General features: G+C 45.7%; 1 protein-coding gene across 2 annotated transcripts; it reads right to left on the reverse strand.

Annotated features, from left to right (window-relative positions):
* Positions 1-1,061: 1,061 nt before the first annotated feature.
* LOC122746403 (zinc finger protein 347-like) lies at positions 1,062-17,041 on the reverse strand. Of its 2 annotated transcripts, XR_006355540.1 has the most exons (6): positions 16,917-17,041; positions 16,272-16,333; positions 15,668-15,794; positions 15,146-15,241; positions 4,885-8,141; positions 1,062-4,310 (listed from the first exon to the last, which is right to left on the reverse strand). XR_006355540.1 is itself a non-coding variant. In XM_043991978.1 (5 exons), exons 2-5 carry the CDS (start codon positions 16,290-16,292, stop codon positions 6,592-6,594), a joined length of 1,794 nt encoding a protein of 597 aa, XP_043847913.1. In that variant the 5' UTR covers positions 16,293-16,333; positions 16,917-17,041; the 3' UTR covers positions 1,062-6,591. The 2 variants fall into 2 exon arrangements, 1 of the variants encoding a protein (XP_043847913.1); XM_043991978.1 differs by having other exon boundaries at positions 1,062-8,141.
* Positions 17,042-23,931: the final 6,890 nt, after the last annotated feature.

The raw sequence follows: 23,931 nt of genomic DNA on the forward strand, positions 1-23,931 counted from the left end.
AAGGGTGGGGAGTGTGAGGATGGCTTCTCTAAGAACACAACTGGGAGCCACAGAATGGGCCTGGCAGTTCCCCATGCAGGGGAGATAGCCCATCCACTCCCCCCAAAAAACTATCCAAGGGGTATAACCCGATTTCGAGATTTCTGTCCCAGTTGGATCCTTTGGTAGGATCAACTACAGATCACATTTAGACAAACGGTGTCATGGTAGGGGATCCAACAAAGCTATTGACAAAGCCCCCCAGGGATGAAATGATGATGGAGGGAGCTAGGCAGTACTTTGCCTGGGATGCTGGATAAAGGATGGGAGATCTCTGGACTCAGAACAAAAGCCCATTTGGAGCCGAGTAAATGTAGTAATCACAAGTTTTAGCAAAGGCTCTGAAGTCAGCTTATCCAGTTTTGTTTGGACTGCTGTACTCAGCTCTTAACCAATACATAGCATTTGAACCTTGTGCAGAAGGAGCGGTCTCCCGTCTTTCCTAAGATTCATGAACTCCCTGACCGCCCCCTCCTCCTGGAAACTCAGGCGCTCCCCCTGGCTCCCCTTGCCCATCCCAGCTCTGTAGGTGAGTCTTTTGCCTTCTTCAGTCAGGGACCTGTCTGCTCACCATGTCCTTCACACAGCACATGCTGTGCATCATCTCATGTTGCCTTCTGTCCACCAGAACATAAGCTACTTCAATCCTTCTCTCAGACAAAGCAAAGACGAAAATCGATCTAATTAAGAGATAAGGAAGGAAGCTACACCTTGCTAAAGGTACCACACATGCTTTGGGTGCTGTTGTTTTTCTTTTCTGAGGTTTTTCCTTTTTGTTCTGACTCTTCTTTCACAGCAAGACTAACGCAGAAATTTGTTTAATACGATTGTACATATATAACCTATATGTATATGTATGGGGAGGAGGGAGGGAGAACAATTTGAAACTAGCAATCTTATAAAAACAAATGTTATGGGGCAGCTAGGTGGCGCAGTGGAGTCAGGAGGACCTGAGTTCAAATCTGGCCTCAGACACTTGACACTTACTAGCAGTGTGAGCCTGGGCAAGTCACTTAACCCTAATTGCCTCACCAAAAAAAAAAATGTTGAAAACTATCTCTACATGTAATTGGAAAATAATAAAATACTTTTATAATTTAAAAAAATGTAAGCTACTTGAGGGCAGGGGCTATCTCATTTGCATTTATATGTGTTCCCAGAACTTAGGACAGTGCCCAACATGTAGGATTTAATAAAAACTATCTACTGCTTTATCATCAATGCAATGATCAACCCTAACCGCAGAGGATGAAATAATGGAGCATACTACCCACCAGGTGAGAAGGGATAGATTCAGATACAGAATCAGACATGGATTTTCAGCCTTGGCTGATGTGTGGCTTTGCTTTGACTCCTTTGTTATGCATTTTGTTTTTCTTTTCTTTCAGCTTGAGGGAGGTTGATTGGGAGAAAGGGGATCAGTTGAGTGTTGCCCTCCAACCCCTCCTCTGGTGGGTGACGCTTCCCCCAGACCCTCCCTCAAGAAGAGCATTCAGGCTCTTTGTTCCCCTGGCTGTGCTCCTCTGGTCTTCTAGTGTGCCCCAGGAGATGTCATCAGAAATCAGTCTCTGTCCCTGGGGCTCCTCGATCTGAGTGTTCCTCCTAGAATCTCCATGGAAGGAAGGCCACTCAGGCCGGCCAGCTCTTCATCTCCTACCAGATGCACTCTAGACTTCATCATCTTCCCATTGCCACCCACTGGGGGCCTTTCTCTCTGCCCTTCCCCCTCTTCAGTTCCTTGAGGACAGGATCTGCTTTTGACTTTCTATTCCCTATGCTTAGCAGTGCCTGGCACATAATCACTATTTAATAAATGTCTATTAAGTAGCATGCCCCCTTGACTCCATTCTATCCTTTCTCCTCCAGTAGATCGTCCCCTGCCACCCCCACTCCCTCACTTCAATCTCTCTCCATCCACTGGCTCTTTGCCTACTCCCTACAAGCGCTCGCCCTCACTTGGTCCTTCTAGCCCCGTCATTGATCTTCGTCACTTTCCCCAGTAGCTGTTGGTCTGTCTCTTGCTTTGTTCTTGATAAACTCAAGGTCAAAAATTTGTACCTTCGCTTCCTTCTTAACCCCTTACAGTCTGGTTTCTCTCCTCATCATTCCACCGCAAGTACCCTCTCCAAAACCACCAGTCATCTAGCCTCTTCTCAATCCTCATTCTCCTTGACGGATGAAGCCTGGGACACTTAACCATCCTTTGCTCTCTGGGCTTTCAGGACACCCCTCCTTCCTGGTTCTTCTACCTTCTCAGTCTGCACTGCTGGATCTTCATCCATGTCATACTCCCTTCTCTCACGGACTCAATTATCATCTCTATGGAGATGATTCTCAGGTTTAGCCACAACTAACCTCTCTCCTGACTTCCAGATCAGTTAACACCAACTGCCTATTGACATCTCCAGTTGGACCTCCTCTAGACATCTTATACTCAACATGTCCAAAACAGTAATCATTAACTTTGCCCCCAAGCCCTCCCCTCTTCTAAATATCCCCATTACCAACAGCATAAGCACCACCATCCTGCCAGGCACCTGGGCTCACAACCTGGGCATTGTCCTGGACTCCTCACTCTCACCCAGAGTATCCTATTTTCATAACGCCTCTCCTATACACCTCCTTCTCCTGACACCCTGGTTCTGGCCCTAATCGACAGTGGCCTTCTGGTTGGCCTTCCTGCCTCACCTCCCCTTGACTCGTCCATCCTCCACTCAGTAGCCGAACTGACATCCCTAAAGCATGGGTCTGACCACGTCATTCCCTCCCACCCCCCACTCAACAAATTCTACCGACTCCTGGATCAAATATAAAATCCTGTTTCACTCTTAAAACCCTTCACAACTTGGATCATTCCTCTTTCCAGTCTTCATACACATCACTCCCCATCCTATAGTAGCATTGGTCTCACCCATAACATTCCATCCAACTCTGTAATTTCACTCTCTACTTGGAATGTTCCTCTGAGCTTCCTTGCACTCTCAGGTCCAATCTTATCTTTAGGGGCCTTTGTTAGTCCCCTCCAGAATACCTCCCATTTGCACCATGTCTCTTTTTTTGTTTGTCTGTTTTTTTTGCAGGGCAGAGGGTTAAGTGACTTGCCCAGGGTCACACAGCTAGTGAGTGTTAAGTGTCTGATGCTGGATTTGAACTCAGGTCTTCCTGAATCCAGGGCCAGTGCTCTATCCCCTGCGCCACCTAGCTACCCCCACCATGTCTCTTATGGACCTGGTTATTTGCATGTGGTCTCCCCCATTAGGCGAGCTCCTTCAGAGCAGGGACCATCATGGCTTGGCCTTTCTCTGTATCCTGAACTTAGCACACAGTACCTGCTGACTTGACCCATTCTATGATCCAGCCTTTCTTGCTGTTCCTCAAACACTCCATTTTCTCCCCACTCTTTGTACTGTTGCCCATGTTTGGAACGCCCTTCCTCCTCACTGCTGCCTTCCGGTTCCCTTTGAGGCTCAGCTCCTGTCCTACCTTCTGCAGGTAGCTCTCCCTGGTCCCCTTAACACCAGTGCCCTCTAAGTTCATCTCTGATTTATTCTAAATAGATGACGTCCCAAAGCAGAGCCAAGATGGTAGAGGAAAGGTAGTAACCCGCCTGAGCTCTCACCAAGACTCCTTCAAATGATGCCATAAGTCAATTGCTTGAGCAGCAGAACCCACAAAAGGTCAGGGTGAAATACTTTCCCAGCCAAAGACAACTTAGAAGCTCAGCAGGAAAGGTCCGTCCCACCCAGGTGAAAGGGGGGTGCAGTCCAGTGTAGGTTGTGCCAGCACAGATCCGGCCCCAGCAAACCAGGAACAGGCCTTGGCAGTCACTGAATCAGCAGCAGCAGCCACTCCCTCAGGGACTATCAGCCAGGGGGTCAAACAATTGGCCAGGACATTACAGGGGTCTCTTTGCTAGCACTGAGGCAGGACTCTGTTGCTAAATATAAGATGTCCCAAAAACGTTAGCACAGACTTGAAAGAAAGGACTGTCTTTTGCCTTTTTTATATCCTCCACACTTAGCACAGTGCTTAAAAATTCTAGTTGGCTGTCTGACACAACAGCCAGGCAGTTGCAGCCTGGGATGTGGGGAGACAGGACTTCCTAATTACCTGTAGCAGACTTGGCACTGATTCTGCCTGGACCAACTCGCCAGTAGCTAGCAGACTTGCCTTCATTTTCATCTCAACAGTGATACTGAACCTCTGACTGCCAAAGGACAAGCTCTTCACCAATCCCATATTGTCCATTCCCTTATGTCCATCCACCTGAACTGAACGAATAACAAGCATTTATACGGTTTTAAGATTCACAAAACACTGGACTTATGTTCCCCACAGCAGTCCTATTATTCCCATCTTACATATGAAGGACCTTAAGCCCAAAGAGATTAAAGGACTTATCTAGGGCCACACAATTAGTGCCAGGTCTTCCTGTGTTCTATGGAGTAGCCTACCCCCTCAGTGTGCCCAGCCCCTTCTACTACGCCATCTTAAAGCCTTGCCCCATGATTAGCAAATTGATTTTTATTTCAGGTCTCTTCCAAACTGTGCCATTCACCACGATTTGGCAACTCATCCCTGCCCATCCTCATCAGTACCCATGGCATTTTCTCTTATAAACTGCCCCCTCCTCCGAATCACTGGTCCCACTGGGGGCATCAAACATGCCTTATTCCCCATTGACACTTTCAGACTTTCATTCTCCCACCATCACTCAACCTCTCCTCTCTTGGGATTTATTTTATCCAAAACGACCAATTCAGTCTACATCCTGGGAGATTTTTTACCTATGAGCTTAGAACATTTTCTCAAGGAGTTCAGTCACCTCTCAACCCCAACACCTACCTTCATACCCCAGCTGCCCAGTCCTTTGGTCTTCTCACATCCAAGGTCCCACTCCTCTGCTCCATCTCAGCTATCCATGGCATGCTCATGGCTATTACCATGGTCATGATGCTACTATCATTCAGAAATGTTGTACTGCTATTTCAAGAACTGATTTTCCTTCCAAATACCATCTTGGTTCCATCTCTATCCTTACTATCTGAACCCTGTTCTTTGTCCTGACTGACTTCCCCTCCTTCCTATCCCTCAGTACTCTCCCAGGCCATAATTCCTGCTCTAGCAGTACTTTCCTCCCTTCCAAATCTCAACCTGTTGGTGAGTCAGATTGGGTTCACACAACTTACTACTCTGGAAATCCTAATGTTTGTGTCTTGTTGCTGAACACATCAATCAATGATAACCACAGCTTACTCCCAACATCCACTTGCTCTGGTCATACACAATTTTTCATGACTCCGACATTCAATTACATGACCCCCATAGGGTCATGACCCACAGTTTAAGAAGCTAGGCTCAGGGCAGCTAGTTGGCACAGTGGATAAAGCACTGGCCCTGGATTCAGGAGTACCTGAGTTCAAATCCGGCCTCAGACCCTTGAAACTTACTAGCTGTGTGACCCTGGGCAAGTCACTTAACCCCCATTGCCCCGCAAAAACAAACAAAAAAAGAAGCTAGGATCTATCATACTCATGACAGTGGCTACTTAAAGCACAATTTTGACCAAGGCACACCCATCTGTTCTTCTACGCCCTGGTCAATATACTCTAATAGATCCTTATCACATCTAGGATATCAAGTCCTCTAGGATATAAAGCTCTTCACAATCTGGCTTCTTCCTCTTTCCAGCTTTCTTACCCAGTACTACCTTTTCTGTACCCTATGGTTTGAGCATATTGGTCTAATTGCTATTCCTCACACCTGAAACTCTACCTCCCATTTGCATGTCATTGCAGCAGTTGTCCCACATTCCAAGAATGGCTCTCCCTCATCTCAGAATCTGTGTCTTCCTTCAGGGCTCAGCTCAAAATGAGATCTTGCTTTCAAGAGGCCTTTACCAGTCCTGTTCACCCCTCTCTTCCCTTCCCTTCCCCCTCCACCCAGCTGCTCACACCTTTCTCTCTAAAGTTACCTTCCATCTACTTCCTATCAAATATACAGCTATTTACCTATGTGTTGTCTCCTCCAATAAAATGTACACTCCTTGAAGGGAGGAACTTTATGCTTTTTTTTTTTTTGGTATCTCTAGTACTAGCACAGTATCTGGCATATTGTAAGTTCTTAATCAATGCGTGCTGATTGAGTATATTCATATGGTTGCCCTCCACTGTGAATTCCCTAAAGATTAAGGGTTCTACTTCAACTGAAGGTCTTTTCACATTCATAAGGTTTCTTTACAACATGAATTCTGATACAGATTGAGGGTGTGGGGTTGGGGAGGGGAACAGTTCTGGCACAACTTCCCAGCCATTCCATTCATAAGGAATTCCACTGTGAACTCTGGTGCATACTAACTTTCAAACTAGGGAATGCCTTCTCTTATTTGTGAGATTTATATGGTTTCTTTCCAGCATGAACTGAGGTTTGGTTAATTTTGTGCTCTGGTGGAGGATCTTCCAACCTTCTTTCCACTGATAAAGTTGTTCCCTACTACGAGTTCTCTGATCTTCATTAAAGTCTGATCTGTGATAGAGGTATTTCTCAACATTTTTATGTTGTCTTCTCAGTATGAATTTTCTGATGGAGAGTAAGGTTTCTGTTTGAGCTAAAGGTCTTTCCACATTCATTACATTCATATGGTTTCTCACCAGTGTGAATTCTCTGGTGGAAAGTAAGGTTTCTACGCCGATTGAAGGATTTCCCACATTCATTACATTTATACGGTTTTTCTCCAGTATGAATCCTCTGATGTTGAGTAAGGTATGAACTCTTGCGAAAGGCCTTCCCACATTCATTACATTCATACGGTTTCTCTCCAGTATGAATTCTCTGATGTACATTACGCTGTGATCCTAGGCGAAACGCCTTTCCACACTCATTGCATTCATATGGTTTCTCCCCAGTATGAATTCTCTGATGTAGAATAAGATGTGAGCTCTGGCGGAAGACATTTCCACATTCCTTACATTCATAAGGTTTCTCTCCAGTATGAATTCTCTGATGTTGAGAGAGGTCTGAGCTTTGGCGGAAAGCTTTCCCACATTCATTGCATTCAAAAGGTCTCTCTCCAGTGTGAATTCTCCAATGGAGAGTAAGGTTTTTGCTCCGCCTAAAGGCCCTCCCACATTCACTACATTTATAAGGCTTCTCTCCAGTGTGAATTCTCTGATGCAGAGTAAGGTCTGAGCTCTCACGGAAGGCCTTTCCACATTCATTACATTTAAAAGGTTTCTCTCCAGTATGAATTCTTATATGTATATTAAGTTTTGCTTTCTGGCGGAAACCTTTCCCACATTCATTACATTTGTAACGTTTTTCTCCAGCATGCAGTCTCTGATGTACACCAAGTTGTGAATTCAGAAAAAATGCTTTGCTGCATTGTTTAAATTTGCAAGGTATCTCTCCAGCATGAACTAACTGATATTCAGTATGATTTGTGCTTGGCAAGAAGACCTTTTCATATTCATTAACTTCAAAGGGCTGCTGTCCAGCTTGAACTGACTGATGCGCAATAAGCTCTGAGCTCTTGCTGAAGGCCTTTCCACGTTCATTAGATTCATAAGGTGCCCATGCAGTGTGAATTCTTTGCAGTTGTGTAAGCTGTGAGCTCAGGAATAAGGTGTTACCTTCATTAAGTTTCCCTGTAGAATGTATCACAGCATTCCCAGTAAGGTTTGAATTATAATGAAAGGAATCCTGAAATTCATTATACTTAGAAAATACTTGTTTAACACAGATTTGGTTATAATTCCTAACGTCTGAATAGAGGCGAAAGCTCTTTTGATTCATATCACACTGATGTATACTTCCTATACTTATACTCTGTTGTGGAAAAATGATTGGTCCTAGACTGAAGTTTTGGCCACATTTATTATATTCGTGCCGTTGTACTTCATGGGGAAGTTTGTTTTGGATGAATTTTGTTTGCTGAAGAGATTTCGCCTCATCGATCTGCTGCCTTTCTGACCTGCCATCAAACTTGAAGGCCTTCCTCAGTTGGCAGGCAGCAGCACTGTCCTTCCTGAGTCTTTCCTGGAAGGAAGTTTCCCCGGAGAGGTCCAGCTTTAGAGATGAAGCCATGGTTTCAGTAGCCTCCCAATCTGAAAGAAACAAACAAAAATGTAAATGTTCTTATTCCATATGCTTTTTATCTTTAAAAAAAAAAAATTCACAGGAAGGTGGGTTAGCGGTACCAAACCTGGAGCTTTACTACAAAGCGGCAGTCATCAAAACTATCTGGTACTGGGGGCAGCTAGGTGGCGCAGTGGATAGAGCACCGGCCCTGGAGTCAGGAGTACCTGGGTTCAAATCCGGCCTCAGACACTTAACACTTACTAGCTATGTGACCCTGGGCAAGTCACTTAACCTCAATTGCCTCACTAAAAAAAAAAACAAAAACCAACTATCTGGTACTGGCTAAAAAATAGAGTAGTAGATCAATGGAATAGGCTAGGCTCAGGAAATGCAGTAGTAAATGACACTAGTAATGTGGTGTTTGATAAACCCAAAGACTCCAGCTTCTGGGATAGGAACTCAGTATTTGACAAAAACTGCTGGGAAAACTGGAAGATAGTATGGCAGAAATTAGGCATAGACTTATACCTTATACTAAAATAAGGTCAAAATGGATACATGATTTAGACATAAGAGGTGATACCATAGGTAAATTAGGAGAGAAAGGAATAGTCTACCTACAGTTTATGACCAAACAAGAGATAGAGTATATTATGAAATGCAAAATGGATGATTTTGATTACATTAAATTAAAAAGGTTTTGTACAAACAGAAGAAATGCATCCAAAATTAAAAGGGAGGCAGAAAGCTGGGAAACAATTTTTATGGCCAGTACTTCTGATAAAGGCCTCATCTCTAAAATATATAGGGAACTAAATCAAATTTATAAGAACCCAAGTCATTCCCCAATTGAGAAATGGTCAAAGGATATGAACAGGCAGTTTTCTGATGAAGAAACCAAAACTATCTATTCCCATATGAAAAAATGCTCTAAATCTCTAATGATTATAGAGATGCAAATTAAAACAACTCTGAGGTACTACCTGGCACCTATCAGATTGGCTAAAATTACAAAAAAGGAAAATAATAAATGTTGGAGAAGCTGTGGGAAAATTGGAACACTAATCCATTGTTGGTGGAGCTGTGAACTGATCCAACCATTCTGGAGAGCAATTTGGAATTATGCCCAAAGGGCGATAAAACTGTGCATTCCCTTTGACCCAGCAATACCACTTTTGGGTCTTTTTCCCAAAGAGATCATGGAAAGGGGAAAGGGACCCACATGTACAAAAGTATTTATAGCTGCTCTTTACATGGTGGCAAGGAATTGGAAGTTGAGGGGGTGCCCATCCATTGGGGAATGGCTGGACAAGTTGTGGTATATGAATACAATGGAATACTATTGTGCTGTAAGAAATGATGAGCAGGAGGAGTTCAGAGAAACCTGGAGGGTCTTGCGTGAGCTGATGATGAGTGAGATGAGCAGAACCAGAAGGACATTGTACACAGTATCATCAACATTGAGTGTTGACCTACTGTGATGGACTATATTCTTCTCACCAATGCAATGGCACAGAAGAGTTCCAGGGAACTTGTGATGGAAGAGGATCTCCAAATCCAAGAAAAAAAAAAAAAGAACTGTGGAGTATAGATGCTGAACAAACCATACTATTTCTTTTGGTTTTGGTGCTGTTGTTTTTTTCTATTTTGAGGTTTTTCATCATTGCTCTGATTTTTTCTCTTATAACATGACTAATGCAGAAATAGGATTAATGTTATTATGTGTATATATATATATATATATATATATATATAAAACCTATATCAGATTACCTGCTGTCTAGGGGAGGGGGCAGGGAGGGGAGAGAGGGAGAAAAATCTGAAATTGTAAAGCTTGTATAAACAAAAGTTGAGAACTATCTTTACATGTAACGGAAAAAAATAAAATACTTTATTAATTAAAAAAAAACAAAAACAAAAAACAAAATAACAACAACAACAACAACAAAAAGATGAACAACTTGACAACCATCAATAAACATGACTATTTCCATATGTAGAGAAGAACCAAGAAGAGGGCAAAGAGAACTTGTGAATATCTATTATGTGCACCTTATGGTTTCTTCAAGTAGGGACTAGGGCTGGAGACTGTTGCCATTATTTGAGTGGCAGAAGGCAGAAGGAAACACCCAATGCAGGCTAGCACCCTCTTTGCAGCCTATGATCGTAGAGTTGTCTGAGGCACTGAGAGCTGAAGCGACTCACACGGGGTCACATGGCCAGCAAGGGTCAGGGACAGGAGATGAGCCAACACTTTCTTGGCTGGGAGGCGGGCCCTCTAGCCACTATCCCACCACACTAGCACCAATGTCTAGCTTGTTGGGGTCTGCTTCCGGTCCTTCTTTTGCTCATCCATATTTTTACATTTTTCACTGATGTTCTCTTCTTCTAGTTTTTACTATTACTCTCATTATTCCACTACTCTTCATACAGCTTTTAACCCCAGTTAAAAAAAAACAAATAAACTCTCCTTTGTACCAAAAACAAATCCAATACCAGCCCTGACTGGAAATACATGTTCCATTCTGCATCTCTTCTGTATCACATCTCTGCCAAGAGATCTATGGAGCTTAGAAATAGGAAAGGATGTCAGCAACTTTCAGTGCACTCCATCCATGAAAGGGCCCCTCTCACAACAGAGCTGAAGAGAGACCATTTCTGCTTGAAGACCTTCAAAGAGGAACCTAACACCTTTCAGGGTGGCTCCTTCCACTTCTGGATAGTGCTAATTGTTAACAAGTTCTTCCTGACATCAAGCCTAAATCTGCATCCTTACAACTTCCACCCAGTGCTCCAGATTCCGCCTCTGGAGCCAAACAGAATAAGACTACTAAATATTTCAAAGGCAGCTCTTACGCCCCACCCCAAGTCTTCCTTGATTCAGGCTAAACAACATCCCTTTGACAGGTTGTCCTACGTCAGAGACCATCCTACTCGCTACCCTCTGGACAGCAGTCAGCTCATCAATATAATTCTTGAACCACACCACTCCAAACTGACCATGAAATGTGGATGAATTCTGTGCAGTGAGCTTTTAGCACTTGGCACACAGTGTCTGGCATGTTAGGAGGCACTTAAGAAATGCTTGTTGAAGTTGTGGTATATGAATCTAATGGAATACTTTTGTGCTGTAAGAAATGATGAGCAGGCAGATTTCAGAAAAACCTGGAGGGGTGGCAAGGTGGCACAGTGGATAAAGTGCTGGCCCTGGATTCAGGAGTACCTGAGTTCAAATCCGGCCTCAGACACTTGACACTTACTAGCTGTGTGACCCTGGGCAAGTCACTTAACCCCCATTGCCCCACAAAAACAACAAAAACAAAAACAAAAAAAACAAACAGAAAAACCTGGAAAGACTTAAGTGGACTGATGCTGAGTGAGATGAGTAGAACCAGGGGAACACTGAACACAGTAACAGTAACACTTTGTGATGATCAACTGTGATAGACTTGGCTCCTCTCAGCAGTGCAATGATCCAAGACAATTCCAAAGGACTCACGATGGAAAATGTTCTCTACATCCAGAAAAAAGAACTGTGGATTCTGAATGCAGATTGAACCAGACTATTTCTTTTTGGCTGTTTTTTTTTCCTTTTTTGAGGTTTTGCCCTTGTGTTCTGATTCTTCTTTCACAACATGACTAATACAGAAATGTTTGACGTGATTGTACATATATAACCTATATTGGATTGCTTTCTGTCTTGGGGAGGGGGGAGGAAAGGGAGGGAGGGAAAAAAAATTTGGAACTCAAAATCTTATGAAAACATGTTGAAAACTATCTTTACATGTAACTGGAAAATAATCAAATACTTTGATGATTTAAAACAAATGCTTGTTGACTCGGCTTAATGATCACCTCCCCATTCCTAGAGGCCATACCCCTCTTAATGTACCCCACTAGTTACTTAGCTTTTTGATTGCCACAGGCCATTCTTATACCTGAAGCCTGTTCAAATTTCCAGATCTCTGTCAGAACACCTAATGCTGTCCACCCAGGCCTCCCCCAACTTGTGTTTCCAAAGTAGATGGTCTGTATCCAAGCATAAGACTGTATAATATTTCTAGTCAATCCCATCTTATTAGATTCTGCCCAACGCTCTAGCCCATCAAGACCCCTGAGATCCTGACTCTATCATCCATTGTATTAGCCCTCCCTTCCAGCTCCCTGATATCACCCTGCAAACCTGATGAGTCTCCCATAAATGCCTTTGTGCAGGTCTCTGGCAAAAGGCCAAGCACACGTCTGGGGAGCCAAGGGAGAGCAATGTCACAAAGAGCCAGAGAGGAGACAGGATCCAGAATGCGAGGGGGGCGGTTACCGGGGCAAAATACTGTTTGGAGACCAAACAGTAAGAAGACTGAGCAAGGCCATCCCTATTAGGCAATAAGGAGAGAGCAGTTTCATTGACTGTCAAGGTTCAAAGAAGACAAAGCAAAGATAATGGAGGAAAGCTAACAGAGGAAGAACATAGAGCTTTGAGCACATGGTCAAGTGTGACAATGCTGAAAAGTGAAGTTAGTTGAGGAAATGCAAAGACAAAGAACTTTTTGGTTTTGTCAGGTTTTAATTACATGAGTAAGAGAGATGGCTCAAAGGAGGTATAAGATGATTGTTTCAAGGATATAGGATGAAGATACTGACTAGTGAGAGGAAGAAGAGATGCTCAGAAACTACTGTGTTTATGGATTGGGAAGGACAGAAGAAATATGGCTAACACAGAGTTAATTATCTGGGGCAGCTAGGTGGTTCAGTGGATAAAGCACTGGCCTTGGATTCAAGAGGACCTGAGTTCAAATGTAGCCTCAGACACTTGACACTAGCTATGTGACCCTGGGCAAGTCACTTAACCCTCACTGCCCCACAAAACAAAAAACAAAACAAAACAGAGTTAATTATCAATCTAAATGAAAAGAGAATAAGAGATCATGAAGTTCCCTTTGATAAATTCCAGTCACCTGGCCCAAGTCAAGTCAAGAAGAATTAAGGGCTTACTACGTGCCAGGCACTGTGCTAACTACTGGGAATACAAGGGGAGGAAAAACCACCCCCAGTTCTCAAGAAGCTCCCAGTCTAACCTCAGAGGGGGTTGAGGGAAGAGACAACATCCAAACTCTGGACAAATAAGGTATCGTCAGAATAAATCAGAGGTGATCTACAATCAGGAGGCTTCTTGTAGGAGGGGGGTTTCAACTGGGCCTTGTCAGAAGCCAGAGAAGTCAATAAGTGGAGATAAGGGAGGAGAGTGGCCCAGGCATGGGGGGCAGCCACAGAGAATGCTTGCAATTGCAAGGGCAGTCTTGTTCTTGGAACAGCCAGGAGGCTGCTGAGTCTGCCTGGGGTGTGAGGTGTATGAAGACTAGAAAGGGGGACAGCTAGGTGGTGCAGTGGATAGAGTACTGGCCCTGGAGTCAGGAAGACCTGAGTTCAAATCCGGCCTCAGACACTTAACACTTACTAACTGTGTGACCCAGGGCAAGTCACTTAACCCCAATTGCTTCACTTAAAAAACAAAAAAACAAACAAACAAAAAGACTAGAAAGGTAGGAGGAAACAAGCTTACAAAGGGTTTCAAATGCCCAACAGAGGATTCCTTATTTGATCCTGGAGGTGACGGAGAGCCACTGGAGTTGCAGGGGGAGGGGAAAGGGGGTGAAACATGAACAGACCTGGGCTTTAGGAAAATCACTTTAGTGGCTAAAAGGAGGATAGACTGGAGTGAGAGACTTGAGGCAGACCCCCAGCAGCTACTGTAATCAATTTCAGGCATGAGGTGATGAAGACAGCATCAGAGAGGGAATATTGGAGAGATGCAGCAGAGGTGAAATGGACCTGAGATGCTGCTGAGGTGGAATTGACCAGAGATGCAGCAGAGGTGAAATGGACCAGAGATGCTGCTGAGGTGGAACTGACCAGAGATGCAGCAGAGGTGAAATGGACCTGAGATGCTGCTGAGGTAGAATTGACCAGAGATGCAGCAGAGGTGAGATTCACCACAGATGTTAGAGGTGAAATGGACCAGAGATGCTACAAAGAAAAAATCAACCACAGATGCTTCAACAGAGAAAAGAAGAGAGTCTGATGTTAAAAGGTTTGGGGTTATAAAGGAGAAAGGAAGGACAAAGGGAACAGTCTTAATATATTAGCTCAGCAAAGTGAGAGGCCAGCTTTGTACAAGGATCCTGGGTCTCCCTTGAAATGCCAACCAGATGAAGGTCGAGTGTTCTCCTGGCTCTAAGCCAGAACCGCTGCCCAGCAGAAGAGAGGAAGGGTCCCTAATCCTAACAGAAAACCAGGTGTTTTCCTCCATCTGTTCCTGGAGCACTTCACCTTTTGTTTCCTACCAGCTAGAAACTGCTTGAATCTGACAGACCTCAGACTGGCAGGAGAAACTGTGCGGTCGAGCCCCTGCCTACAGAACGACCCAGTGCTCTCTGAGAGACTACAGGCAAAAGCTGACCAAGCAGCTTTGTGCCCCACGAGTAAAAAGGAACTTGCTATCCAGAAGAACATACACATTAAGTAGAGAGAGGGCCAAATGAATAAGAGAAGGGCTGCTGAGAATATGGAAACCCAAATGAAGGGAGGCAAAAGGATCAATGCCCTCTAAGGGCCTCTCTCTCCCTGAGCCCAGCAGGACACATGAGGTCACATTTCTCAGAATCAACTTCAACTCTATGAAGAAGCTCATCCCATGTAGCCTTCATCAGTCTCTATGCTCCTGGGGGTCTGGCACAGGGAGCCCCCCTCCAATATTTAAAGTGTTTCCCCATGGGAGGTAGCAGGGCACGATGGAGAGGTCACAGGACAGTCAAGAGGTCCGGGATCCAAAGCCCGCCACACACACTTTCTAGCTGTCAACCCAGCAATGTCTCCATACCCAGACCAGCCTCAGTTTCCTCATCTGTAAAATGGAGATAAGGACCACAGTAGCACTGATCTCACAGGGTGGATGGGAGCCCAATGAGGTTAGCCATTAGGATGAAGAAGAGCAGGCTGCCCAGCAGCTGCCTGGGGTCACTCACTCACTCACCTGGACCACAGCTCCTTGGGACAACTGCCCGTGGCATCCAAGGCGCTTCCCCTCGCTCCAACTGCTCAATCACATGTGGTTTGGAAACTGCCAGTCCTGCTCAGGGGAAATGGGAGAGGGCTGGGGCCAGAGAAGAGCTCAGCGTCCCATCCCTAGGGCCCCTCCAGGACAGGTGGGCAGAGCTGGTCTGTGCCAGGCCCTGGTAGGGGGGCAGGCCCTGCACGTGGGGGGACTGACCCTGGGCTCAGAGAGAGATCTCATTCTCTGGGCCTGGGCCCCACTCAAAGCCTAAGACTCCCTCAAGGCTGCAGGTGCTGAACTGCCCAGGCCCTGGAGGAAGAATCTTGGGTCTGTAGGGACCAGTAGGGGAGAGAGGCCTGAGCCCAGGGTGCCCAGCTGTCTGAGGTCCTGAGGTCACCCAAGGATGAAGGACCTCTGGGCTCCTCTGCCCACTCCTCCGGCCCCCCAGGGCATGGACTCAGGGCGGGGAGCAGAGACCAAGTCCCAGGGGAGCCTCCTTACCCAGGCACACCAGGTTCCCATAGTTCTCCAGCATCACCTCTCGGTACAGCTCCTTCTGGGCAGGGTCCAGGTGACCCCACTCATCCTGGGAGAAGTCCACAGCCACGTCCCCGAATGTCACAGAGCCCTACAAGATGCAGGACACGTGGCTTCTCAGGAAGGAAGCTGGACAGCAGGCGACCCTTCCCACTGATGCCCACTCGGCTGTGGGGGATGGCAGAGGGGTCTGATTCTTGGTCCTGCATTCCAGGCCTGCCTCTGACCCACAGGACCCTCTGCTCTCATAGGCCCAGCAGGGAGGCGCCCCGGGCAGCTGCTCTGGCCTGTGTCCAGCGGGCTCTGCCCTCCCCAGGCAGACCCTCGGGGACTCCCCCCCCCACCCTTTTGCAGATCGCTTGGCAGTCACTGTCCGGGGATGACAACAGCCTTGACCACCGAGGACACCCCCGGGAAGCCTGACAGGGCCCCTCTCTGGTATCCCCGGGAGTCTCTGCAGGAAGACCCTTCCCCAAAGCGAATGTCGGTGGGTCTTGGAGGCAGCCCCCTAAGGACGAGCCTCCCCCGTGGGCTCATGCCCAGTCCTGAGCCCCAGAGGGCCCCTCACCTGGGGGGACACAGGCGCCATCTCCTCCTCCCTCTGGGCCGCGTGTGCTCGGGGATGTCCAGCTGGGGAGGAAATGGCGAGAGGAGGGGTCAGGCTGGGCTGGGCAGCGTCTGGCGGGGCCGCGGGGCCGGCCCTTGGCCGCAGGGACAGGGACATGGGCGCAGGAGGAAGCCCAGAGGCCCGAGGCTGGACGGGGGTGCCAGGGAGAGGGGGAGGCAGAGGGGCCTTGGGCCTCCTACCGGGGAGCGTCACTGCCCCCCGGATTACAGGCAGGGAAACTGAGGCCGGCCTGGAGTCTGGCTGTCTTCTTAAAGGAGGCAGAGAGGAGTCCAGGCCTAGGGGTGATCTTCGGGGGAAGGGGAGACCCCCGGCCCACAGAAAGGGAAGATGGGGTCAGACTGTACGGCAGGAGCTTCCCCAAGGCCATAGGAAGCCACAGCAGGCTACAGAGGAGGTGAGGAGCCCCCAGGCACCTCGAGAGCTCAGAGCGCATGCACGGGAGGCGGGAGGTGGGGGGGTTGGACTTGCACTGCGCATGCTCGGCGCTCCCGGCAGGTAAGCCATCCCCTCCCCCGTCCCGGGGCAGCCAAACCTGCATCGAGCTCCCCCACCACTGCCCGGCCCGGGCCGCCAGATCCTACTCACCCCGGCCCGAGACCCAGGGCTCGGACCCGGCAGCGGCTCAAGTGGGGGCGGAGCAGAGCCGATGCAGCCTCGGCAAGCTGGAACCCAGGCGGCGACGGTGGCGGAAATGACACAGACCGGAGAGGGCCCCCGCCGAGCCCCGCCCTGTACGCGAGCTGCACTTCCTTCTGGGAAATGTAGTTCGCGAGACCCCTTGCGCATGGGCAGAGTCCAGCCCGCCGCTTGCTATGGTGCCCCAGATGCTGTCCTTGTACTGCCCCCCCCCGGCGCCCCCCGCAGCTGTGAGCACATGCGCTGCTGGCTCCAGTCCTGGTCACAGGGAAGGGAGGTGCGCCCCTTAGAGCGAACAGGATGCTTCTCCGTTGCCCCCCATTGCTCTGGTCGGGGGGGAGGGGATATTTACATGTTGAGGTCAGGGATCATACTGCCGTTGTCTTTCAATCCAAACAGGGTTAGTGACCTGTCCGGGGTCACCCAGCTAGGAAGGGTCTGAGGCTGGATTTGAACTCAGGAAGAGGAGTCTGTCCGGCTCCCGACCTGGCGCTCTCCACCGAGGGAGCAGGGGCCCAGAACAGAGCCCTGGGGGGGGGGGGGGACACCCAGGGTGAGTGGGTGGGAGCGGTCAGAGAAATGGAGCGGAGCAGCCACTGCGGAGAGGTCAAAGGGCCGAGCTCGGCCAGAGAGAAGTCGGACTCAGCCTCGGAGATCCTGCCTGAGTGATGGGAGATTCAAGGGTTTAGAACAGACCTAGATGATGGAAAGTGGAGACAGTCAGTGTAGACAACTCTCTCAAATATTTCAGCAGAGAAGGGAAGGAGAGAAGCAGGCTGACACAGGGATGGCGGGACCCAGTGAAGGTTCTTGGAAATCTAATGAAGGGCTCAGCCTGGAGTGGGGAAGATCTAACTTCAAATTCAGCCTCAGATGTTCACTAGCTGTGTGACCCTGGGCAAGTCACTTCACCCTGGTTGGCCTCAGTTTCTTCTGTACAGTGGGGATTATAACAGCATCTGCCTCCCAGGATGTTGTGAGGATCCAGTGAGTCCTCTTTGTAAAGTGCCTGACACACAGTAGGTGTCTGTGAAAGGTTCAGCTCCTTTTCTTCTCTTCCCTCCTGGGTAGGTAAGGGGTTGGAGAACATAAACTAGCAGTTGTCAGAAGGATAACAGACCTTTAAAAACCAGGAAGAATGTTCCAAAGCACTAATAATAAGGGAAGGGCAGTTTGAAGCATCTCTTAATGTTTCACTTTCTTGGGGCCCCCCTTTCCCCCTAGGGCAGAATGCTGGTGGCAGCACTGCCTGGCCTTCAAGACTTTCTGATGCCAAGATCGGGGTTCAGGCTTAATTCTCATCACTTCCCCTTGTGGGGACCAAATTTAATATGTGGAGAGTTAATTGGGTGGCTCACCATAATATTGGGGTTCAGAAAAATAATGAGGGACCTCTAGGTCCAAAGCTCCCTCCCCTCTGAACTGCCTTTTTAGATCTTTCTCCCAGGCCAATAAGAAAGGAGCCTCACAGCCTCTTTTCCACAAATGAATCAGGTTTTATTAATGGGAATAAAATCCACAGCAAAGGTGAAATTAATAAAGTCAAGGACAAGGGAATAGGGAAAAAGAAAAATGGATAATCCCCTAACTCTACTCACTTCCAGCTCAGCTGATTCAAAGAGCTGAGCTCCTTTATTAACTCACCACCTGGGGTCTGTAGCTTCAATAGGAAACAGCTGTGCAGCCAGGGCCTACAGGATAAAACTGCCAGGAAAAAAAATCAATCTCCCTCCCCTTCCCCCTCTCTTCTTCCCCCCCCCCCCCCAGCTCACCGACAGGAAAGAGACTGAGCTCCCCTCAGAGAGTGTTTACTCTCCCTCCCCCAGAAGGGAAGGTCCTTCAAACTGCCTGTGGAGGGTGGTTTCTCCTGCTGACATCAGCAGCACAGGGCACTAGGGGCAGGCCAGGTGTGGCCCCTCCCAGTCAGTAGGCCAAATTCCATTACTTTACCACACCCTCCAAGAGACTCCATTCTAGCCAGACCGGCCCTCTTGTCCAGGGCTGACTTCCCTTCTGTGTCCTCCCCCGAATCCTTCTCCATGCACTCATACCAGCTGCCCTCCCTTCCTGCAAAGCCTCCCCTCTTTCAGGCTCATCTCAGCTCAGGTGTCCCCACCTCCCAGAAGCCCTCCTGGATCCCTTCGCAACCTAATCCTTGGTGGCACCAGGCCTCGACACAGGGCAAGATACTTAGGCCTGAATCTCCCGGCAGTTGTCCCCACAGCCTAGAGTGGGCCCTTGGTGGGCCTCCTTATTATTTCACTCCTTTATTTGGTGGGATCAGGTTTACAAAGCACTTTATACAGACACTTGGTTGGTCCTGATGCTTTCTCCCTCTGTTGGCTGGAGCTGGGTTCTGGAAGTGATAGCCGGAACTTTAAAAAGATCACTGGTCCTGGCTAATAGAGTGGTGGATCAGTAAACAAGACACAGTAGTAAATGACCAGAGTAACCTAGTGTGTGATCAACCCAAAGACCTCAGCCTCTGGGACAAAAACTCACAATCTGACAAAAACTGCTGGGACAACTAGAAAACAGTATGGCCAAAACTAGGCCTAGACCAACATCTCCCATTATAGATAGACCAAGGTAAGATCAAAAGGGCTATGTGATTTAGAGGAGCAAAGAACAGTTCACCTGTCAGATCTATGAAGAAGGAAAGAATTCATGACCAAACAAGACAGAGAACATTATTATATGTAAAAGGGATCGTTTTGATTACATTAAATTAAAAAGGGTTGCACAAACAGAACAGATGCAACCAAGATTAGAAGGAAAGCAGAAAGCTGGGAAACATAGCAAATTGAGAACTGAGTCAAATTTATTAGAATCCAAGTCATTCCCCAATTGACAAATGGTTAAAGGATCTGAAGAGGTAGCTTTTAGATGAAGAAATCAAAGAGATCTGTAGTCATATAAAAATGTTCTAAATCACTATTGATCAGAGAAATGCAAATTAAAACAACTCTGAGGTACCAGCTCATACCTATGACATTGGCTAATATGACAGAAAAGGAAAATGATCAATGTTGGAGGGGATGTGAGAAAACTGGGACAATGATGCTCTGTTAGTGGAGTTGTGAACTGAGCCATTCTGGAGAATAATCTGGGACTGTGCCCAAAGGGCTGTCAAGCTATGAATGCCCTTTATTGCAGCAATACCACTACTAGGTCTGTATCCCAAAGAGACCATAAAAAAGGGAAAAAGACCTATTTGTACAAAAATAAAGCAGGCATTTTGTGGTAGCAAAGAACTGGAAATTTTGGGGAAGCCCATCAATTGAGGAATGGCAGTGGTATATGAATGTAATGGAATATTGTTGTGCTGTAAGAAATGACAAGCAGGCAGATTTTCAGAAAAACCTGGAAAGACTACTGATGGAGTCTAAATGCAGATCAAAGCACACTATTTTTCACCTTCTTTATTTGTTTGTGTGTGTTGGTTTTTTGGTCTGCGTCTTCTTTAACAATATGGAAATATATTTTGCATAATTGCACATGTATGACCTCTATCAAATTGCTTACTATCTCAGGGAGGGGGAAAGTGAGGGAGATAGAAAATTGGGAACTCAAAATTTTTAAAAAATTAATTTTTCTTACTAAAAAAAAAGCACCATGGGGCAGCTAGGTGGCTCAGTGGATAAAGCACTGGCCCTGGATTCAGGAGGACCTGTGTTCAAGTCCAGCCTCAGACACTTGACACTTAATAGCTGTGTGACCCTGGGCAGGTCACTTAACCCTCATTACCCTGCAAAAAAAAATTAAAAATAAAAAAATAAAATAAAATAAAAAAAATTTTTAAAGCACCATGACCAGATGGATTTATAAGTGAATTTTATCAAACATTTAAAGAGCAACTGATTCCAATATTAAATAAATTATTTGGAATAATTGGCCAAAAAGGGGTCCCATCAAACTCCTTTTATGAAACAAGTATGATACTGATACCTAAATCAGGAAAAGCAAAAACAGAAAGAAAATTATAGAAGAATTTCATTAATGAATATGGATGCAAAACCCCTAAATAAAATACTAGCTAAAAGATTACAACAATATATTACAAAGATAATACACTATGACCAAGTGGGATTTATATCAGGAACGGTTTAACATAAGGGAAACTATTAACACAGTTTATCATATCAATAAGAAAAAAGTTTTAAAAAATCAAGATTATATCAATAGATGCAGATAAAATACAACATTCATTTCTGTTAAAAAACACTTGAAGATGGGGGCACCTAGGTGGTGCAGTGGATAAAGCACCAGCCCTGGATTCAGGAGGACCTGAGTTCCAATCCCACCTCAGACACTTGACACTTGCTAGCTGTGTGACCCTGGGCAAGTCACTTAACCCTCATTTGCCCTGCAAAAAAAAAAAAAAGGCCCAAACACTTGAAGGTATAGATATAAATGGATTTTTCCTTAAATTGATAAAAAGCATTTAATGAAAATGATCAGCAAGTATTCTTTGTAAGGGGATAAGCTAGAAGCTTTCCCAGCAAGATCTGGTGTGAAACAAAGGTGGCCACTAGCTGCTCTATTATTCAATATTGTATTGGAAATCCTCGGTTGGTTGTTGTCCTTTGGTCTCAAAGGAGACCAAAATGGCACCACTATGTTAGAGGGGAGTTACAGTGTGTCCGCCTGCGGCTGCTCAGACCAGCGCAAGCTTGGAAGGCTCTGCCACAGACCAGGCACAAATCGTCCACATTTGGGGCAAGTTCTCTCAATTTGCGCATTTTGTGTTTCTTTTGAGCTGCTGCGATCCTGCTTGCTCATAGAGCAGGGCGCCTTCTCTGATGAGAGCTCGCCATGCAGCGTGGTCCTGGGTCAGGGTCTCCCAGTCACCTCCAGAGTTCTTCCAAGAGACTTTGAGGGTGTCGCTGAATAGTTCCCTTTCACCTGATGTGAGGGTTTGCCTTTGTGAGTTCTCCATAAAATCCTCTTGTAGGCCCGTGTTCAAACAATGTGGCCAGCCCATCAGAGCTGTGCTCTCTGCTGCTGAGAATAGTTGGCAGATTAGTTCAAGAAATGATGTCAGTGTTCAGTACCTTATCTTGCTGGGTAATCTTCAAATGGAAGCCATTCAGTGAACTGATCCAACCATTTTGGAGAACAAGCTGGGATTTTATTTTATTTTATTTTTTTAATTTTTAAAATTTTTTTTACATATAAGGTATTTTATTTTTTCCATTACATGTAAAGATAGTTCTCAACTTTTGTTTATACAAGCTTTACAATTTCAGATTTTTCTCCCTCCCCTCCCTCCCCCCTCCCCTAGACAGCAGGTAATCTGATATAGGTTATATGTATATATCTATATACATATACATATATATATCTACACACACACATATATATACACATAATAACATTAATCCTATTTCTGCATTAATCCTGATATAAGAGAAAAAATCAGAGCAGTGATGCAAAACCTCAAAATAAAAAAAAAAAACAACAGCACCCAAAACAAAAGAAATAATATGGTTCCTTCAGCATCTATACTCCACAGTTCTTTTTTTTTTTCTTGGATTTGGAGATCCTCTTCCATCACGAGTTCCCTGGAACTCTTCTGTACCATTGCATTGGTGAGAAGAATATAGTCCATCACAGTAGGTCAACACTCAATGTTGATGATACTGTGTACAATGTCCTTCTGGTTCTGCTCATCTCACTCATCATCAGCTCACGCAAGAACCTCCAGGTTTCTCTGAACTCCTCCTGCTCATCATTTCTTACAGCACAATAGTATTCCATTGTATTCATGTACCACAACTTGTCCAGCCATTCCCCAATTGATGGGCACCCCCTCAACTTCTAATTCCTTGCTACCACGTAAAGAGCAGCTATAAATATTTTTGTACATGTGGGTCCCTCTCCCCCTTCCATGATCTCTTTGGGAAAAAGACCCAAAACTGGTATTGCTGGGTTAAAGGGTATGCACACAAGCTGGGATTTTATAACCCAAAGAGTTAGAAAACTGCATATAAACTTTGACCCAACAATACCACTACCAGGTCTGTTTCCAAAGGTGAGAATCTATATGTTCTAAAATATTGACAGCAGTTTTCTTTGTGGTGGCAAAGAACTGGAAATCAAGGGGATGCCCATCAACCAGGGAAATAAGTTGTGGTATGTGACTGTGTGCTATAAGAATTGATGAGCTGAGGGGCAGCTAGGTGGCACAGTGAATAAAGCACTGGCCTTGGATTCAGGAGTTCAAATCCAACCTTAGACACTTGACACTTACTAGCAGTGTGACTCTGGGCAAGTCACTTAACCTCAACTGCCTTACCAAAAAAAAAAAAAAAATTATGGGGCAGCCAGGTGGCGAAGTGGATAGAGCACTGGCCCTGGATTCAGGAGAACCTGAGTTCAAATCTGGCCTCAGAGACTTGACACTAGCTGTGTGACCCTGGGCAAGTCACTTAACTGTCATTGCCCCACCAAAAAATAAAAAAGAAAGAAAAACAATTGATGAGCTGGTTGATTTTAGAAAAACATGGGAAGACTTGTGTGAAGTAACAGAGTGAAATGAGCAGAACCAAGAGAACATTGTATACAGTATGCAGCATATGCTTTTTACAGCAATATTAAGAACAACTTTGAATAAATAAATCATTTTGACTATTATAAATACCCAGATTAATTACAAAGGATATATGAAGGAAGATGGGGATGGGGAGGGAAGAAAAAGGGTGAAAAAGAAATTTACATGATAACTTTGTTATATATTTAAAAGGAATAGCAGGTTGTACATAATGGATTTGCAGTTTCATATGCAGTCATCTTTTTATTATGCTATGTTATGGCAATGCTTTTTTATTCCATAAATAAAAAATAAAATTAAAATGTTAGTCTAAAAATTGTTTTTATGTGTAATTGAGAAAAATGAAATATTATTTTTAGAAAAAATCACCTTGACATCTAAGTGGAGAATTAACTGGAGTGGGGAGAGAAC

This window comes from Dromiciops gliroides, chromosome 3, assembly GCF_019393635.1.
Source record: "Dromiciops gliroides isolate mDroGli1 chromosome 3, mDroGli1.pri, whole genome shotgun sequence".
In the NCBI taxonomy this organism is placed as follows: Eukaryota; Metazoa; Chordata; class Mammalia; order Microbiotheria; family Microbiotheriidae; genus Dromiciops; species Dromiciops gliroides.

Excerpts from the sequence above, each read along its gene's own strand:
- LOC122746403 (XM_043991978.1), bottom strand. The coding sequence starts at position 16,292 with ATGGCGCCTGTGTCCCCCCAG. Across the intron at positions 15,795-16,271 it reads TGGCGCCTGTGTCCCCCCAG|GGCTCTGTGACATTCGGGGA; the intron begins GTGAGGGGCCCT and ends TGCATCTTGTAG. Across the intron at positions 8,142-15,145 it reads CCCAAGGAGCTGTGGTCCAG|ATTGGGAGGCTACTGAAACC; the intron begins GTGAGTGAGTGA and ends TGTTTCTTTCAG.